Below are 4,377 nucleotides of genomic sequence, written 5' to 3'. Positions count from 1 at the left end.
TTCTTGCAAAAGAGGCCGTTTTAATTTATCATAAAATTATACATGAAATAGCCATACATGGCGATTACATAAGCTTGAAGGCCTTAAAATACAGAGACATACGATAGTAATAAGCAAACACACACATAGACGCAGTAATGAAGGCTAACTTCAACTTCGTAGTAGTGCACACCGATCGAGCACATTATTATTTACTTTACAGTTTCGACCTCTAGTGATCGAAAACCCTGGTTCAAAGCCGGCAGCTTACGCACCCGTAGTAGTGTTGGGTTGGTGGCCAAGAAAAGCTGCATCAGCATTCTCATCACTGCAATAAAGGCAAGGGTGCTGCTGTCCAATTCCTAGCTTTATTATTTCATTCCTAGCCTTCACCATAAGCTGTTTATTCGTTAATGCACCATTGCTGTCCTTGATGACTTTCAGAACTGTATAGGTAAAGGCCCCAAACGCCTTTCCTCCGGTTTTGTCACTCGCTGGCATATCAATTGAAAACTCATTGGCTTGGCACCCACTTAACAGAATTCCCTCATCCTCCGTTAGTGACCTCAAATTCAAAATATCACGTTCATAATGGGGTAGGAATTTGAGACTCACATTGTTCCCAAAGATTGTGGTCAAAAGAGAGCCAATACCCGTCATAGTATCTGTTCCAGTGTTGATGGCATTGTCAACTGCTCTTGGGGCCAATAAGCCTTGTGCGTCGATTATGACGTTGGCTGCTGTTACTAGGCAGTCGAATAAGGTTCCTAAGGAAATACCCCTAGCCTTGTAATCAACAGGTGGTGCTATACCCCTTAGAGTACTATGGGGTCCAATTTGTTCTTTACTTTTATCAATCAGACCACCACTGTGGCAGGAATCCGAAACGATTGTGAAGCTTGATCCACTTGGTAGTTGCTGAATCAATTGCCCCAAGTCCACGTCTGCACAGCCATCGCAACCACAATATGATATAAATAATAGTTTGCTTAGATTGAGAGTATTTTAATAATTTAACTTACCGAGTTGATTACGTACCAAAAATGAGATTGAGATCACAAGGCACAATCGCTTCACCCTTCTTGGAAGGCTGGTGGGGGTCAATGAGATCCACAACTCCATGTCCACTAAAGTGGAAAAGCAGGGCATCTCCTTCTTTAGCGGCGACCACCATCTTCTTGAGTGCAGCCATAATGTTTGCACGTGTAGGCTTATACGTGGATCCTGGTTCATCAGTTAGGAGCTCAAAATTTTTGGAATCAAAGCCAAACGTGCTCACGATCATTTCTCTCATGGCTTTCGCATCGTTTACGCATCCGCTCAACTCGTTGATGGTGTTGGGGTAGTTGCATCCGACCAGAACGCCTCTCTTCTTACATTTGGTGCTCATCTTGCTTCTATTTTGGGTCGCTCGTCTTGTCTTGTGCTTCGGACGTTGCACTAAACACCTATATATATATATATATATACACACAGACACACTGTAGTTTACACTATGCTCACTGACCATACTCTAATAAATAAGACATCATGTTGGTAGGAACAACTGTTTTATTTTATTTTTTGTTTAGAAAAAAGCATGGCAAATCCATGTGTATATATATACACATACATGCAGTTAGTTGTCTGTATAAAAGTAGGGCTGTTAGAGTGTATTTGGTTTAAGAATTGAGGTTATTTCAACAATTTGATATATTTGGCCTCTAACATATGGAGACGGTGATTAATCCATATTTCATATTTCATATTTCATTTATATAAATTATGCATGTCAAATTTCATGTAAATTAAAAATTTTAACTATTTTTATAAAAAATATTTTTAATCTTTGAATGAATGTTAATACATACAATATTTTAGATCGATAGATAAAAATATCGAATCAGTTTGAGAATTTACATGTATGAGAAGTACAATAATATCAATAAATTCAATGATTGGATTGTTAAATTAAGAATTCATGCAAAAATATATGAAAGGGTGTAAAATTACTTTAGTTTTGCACTAGTATAAGCGAATTCATTTTTTAATATATAAAATTAATTATATAATTTAAATTTATATATTTAACATTATTTATAAATATTTTTCTTTATACACCTAACTAATGTAAATAAAATATTAAATATTATTTGAAAGTAATGAAATAAAAAAGTATTATAAATAAAATTATTAAAAAATATTATTTGTAATAATCAAACTCTTAAAAAATATTATCTATCACTTATAATCCATTTATTGAATTAAATTAACCATTCTTTCAAAAAGAGTGAAAATTACCAAAAAAATTATTAAAATTTAGGTACAAAAGATAATCATAACGTGCATAGGGTTTTATTTTTATTTTTTTAAATAATATTGTTTTTGGCTCACATGCAGTTTTTAAATAAGGTTAAGTATACCTAACTCAAAATTTATAAAAATTATAAAAGGCATGTACTTTAGTAATACAAATATTTTATTCTTAATTTTAATTCAATTTTTTATGTAGATACCTTTATAAATGTGCACCTTTTATTTTAAACTTTTTTTCATTTCTTAAGTTGATTGAGTGATTTACTGCGTAAATTAACGGAGCGTAGTGAAGATCTAGAGAGAGCCATGGTTCCCCTAAAATGGTAAATTTTTAATTTAGACTCTCTATAATTTATAAAATTTTAAATTAATAATGGTAAAATTGTACTTTAGCACTCAAAGATGATAAAAATTTAATTTAACCCTTTAAAAATTACAAAAATACAAGATATTAAAATGATGAAATTGTATTTTTACTATCGTAAAAATATACAATTTAATTTCGACCCCCCAAAAAATTTCAGACTCTGCTAGTTAATTAATTAACAAATCTGGTAGGACAAATTTCTAAATGCCTCTATTGATTCTTTTTTTCATAATCACCATTACAAAACATGAGTGGATTTTAAATCAAAATATATCTATTCATATTGTCATAATTAGTCTCCAATTATAATAAACATGATATAATAAATAAATCATTATAAAATATATTTGAGATTCTTTAACATCATTGTTATCCCCGGCTATTATCACGAGCACTATTACAAGTAGTAAAATAACTTTGTTTTCGTAATATAACATTTATAATCTTATATGTTATAAAATCTTATAATGCTCTAATCAAATATTTATAAATTCGATTTAAAAGATAAAATACAATAATTTCAAGCATATTTAATAACAATAATTAAACTTAAAGTAATAATTTTTTTTACCAAAATCAATCAACAAAAGAGAAAACATACCACGTAAGGATTATATAAATTATTTGCATAATAATTGCCCATAATGTGTAGGCCTCAATTGAAGACTGAAATAACAATAGCTCTAGAAGGCAATTGGCAACAGCTTGACTAGCAAATTTGAGTGACCAACTATTGCATTGGTTATTGCTTGAAAGGGGTAAGGCTTTGTGAAAGGGGAAAAAATTGTGACTTATGGAGAAAAAAAATTAAAAGAAATTGTGTTGATAACATGTTATAAAATAAAAGGACAGAAAGTAAAGAACAAATAAAATGAGAAAACAAAGAAAGAGCGTATTTTATTCATCAATCAGAATATTTACAAAGATTCTCCAAAGTCTCTCCAAAGTCTCTATTTATAGGCATAAGAAGTATAAATGAAGTAAAGATCCATTTCTAATGACTATAAGAATTTAAAGTATATCAAAAATTATCTTAATCTTGATGGGCATCCACTTAATAATATATTCATAATAATTTTAGTATTTTATAAACAATAATATAAGTTTTTAGACAAATTGAGTCGAGTTTAAACTTAACCTAAATTAAAAATAAAATAAAGTAAAGCCTAAGCTCATGAATATCTTATTTTGATGAGTTTATCTAAATGTATTTTAGTTTATTAATTTGAGTTTAGTGATTCAATGCAATTTTTTTATAACTTTTAATACAACTATATAATCTGTAACTTTAAAAAATTATAATTATAAATATAATTATCATTAATTATGTAGCACCCCAAACCCGGCCGAAGTTATGGTCGGATCCGGCATGCCACATCAAAAACGTAAAAAAAATTCCATTCTAAGTCCGAAAATCGTACTTGATGTTCAAAAGATTAATTCATTAAGGGTTAAAGTGAATGGAAATCGTGCACCGGTAGGAAACCGTAAAAGAGGTGGTGAGTCCATCGAATCGCTATACCAAGCTCCTTCGGATCCAATCCTAGACATGCATACCGCCATTGCCACACCTTAACGTCATGGATATTTCTAGGAAACCGATTTGATTAAGTCATTTTAGGAAAAGTGATTAATTTTGGAAAATACTTTCATTGCGGAAGCTTTGCTTGTTGTCGTGTTATTTTGAAATCAATTGTTGTTTTTTGAAAACGCCTAAAGCTATCCAATTTCAACAG

The 4,377-nt window shown here is 30.8% G+C and overlaps 1 protein-coding gene across 1 annotated transcript; it reads right to left on the bottom strand.

The window, feature by feature from the left end:
- Window positions 1-1,627, bottom strand: LOC108485735 (metacaspase-9-like). The gene is made up of 2 exons (XM_017789580.2): window positions 1,018-1,627; window positions 1-923 (listed from the first exon to the last, which is right to left on the bottom strand). Exons 1-2 carry the CDS (start codon window positions 1,487-1,489, stop codon window positions 247-249), a joined length of 1,149 nt encoding a protein of 382 aa, XP_017645069.2. The 5' UTR covers window positions 1,490-1,627; the 3' UTR covers window positions 1-246.
- Between the last annotated feature and the right edge of the window lie 2,750 nt (window positions 1,628-4,377).

The sequence above is a fragment of the Gossypium arboreum genome, chromosome 6 (genome assembly GCF_025698485.1).
Source record: "Gossypium arboreum isolate Shixiya-1 chromosome 6, ASM2569848v2, whole genome shotgun sequence".
NCBI lineage: Eukaryota > Viridiplantae > Streptophyta > Magnoliopsida > Malvales > Malvaceae > Gossypium > Gossypium arboreum.
Note: the sequence above shows the minus strand (reverse complement) of the source record. Positions and strands in the feature narration are given on the sequence as shown.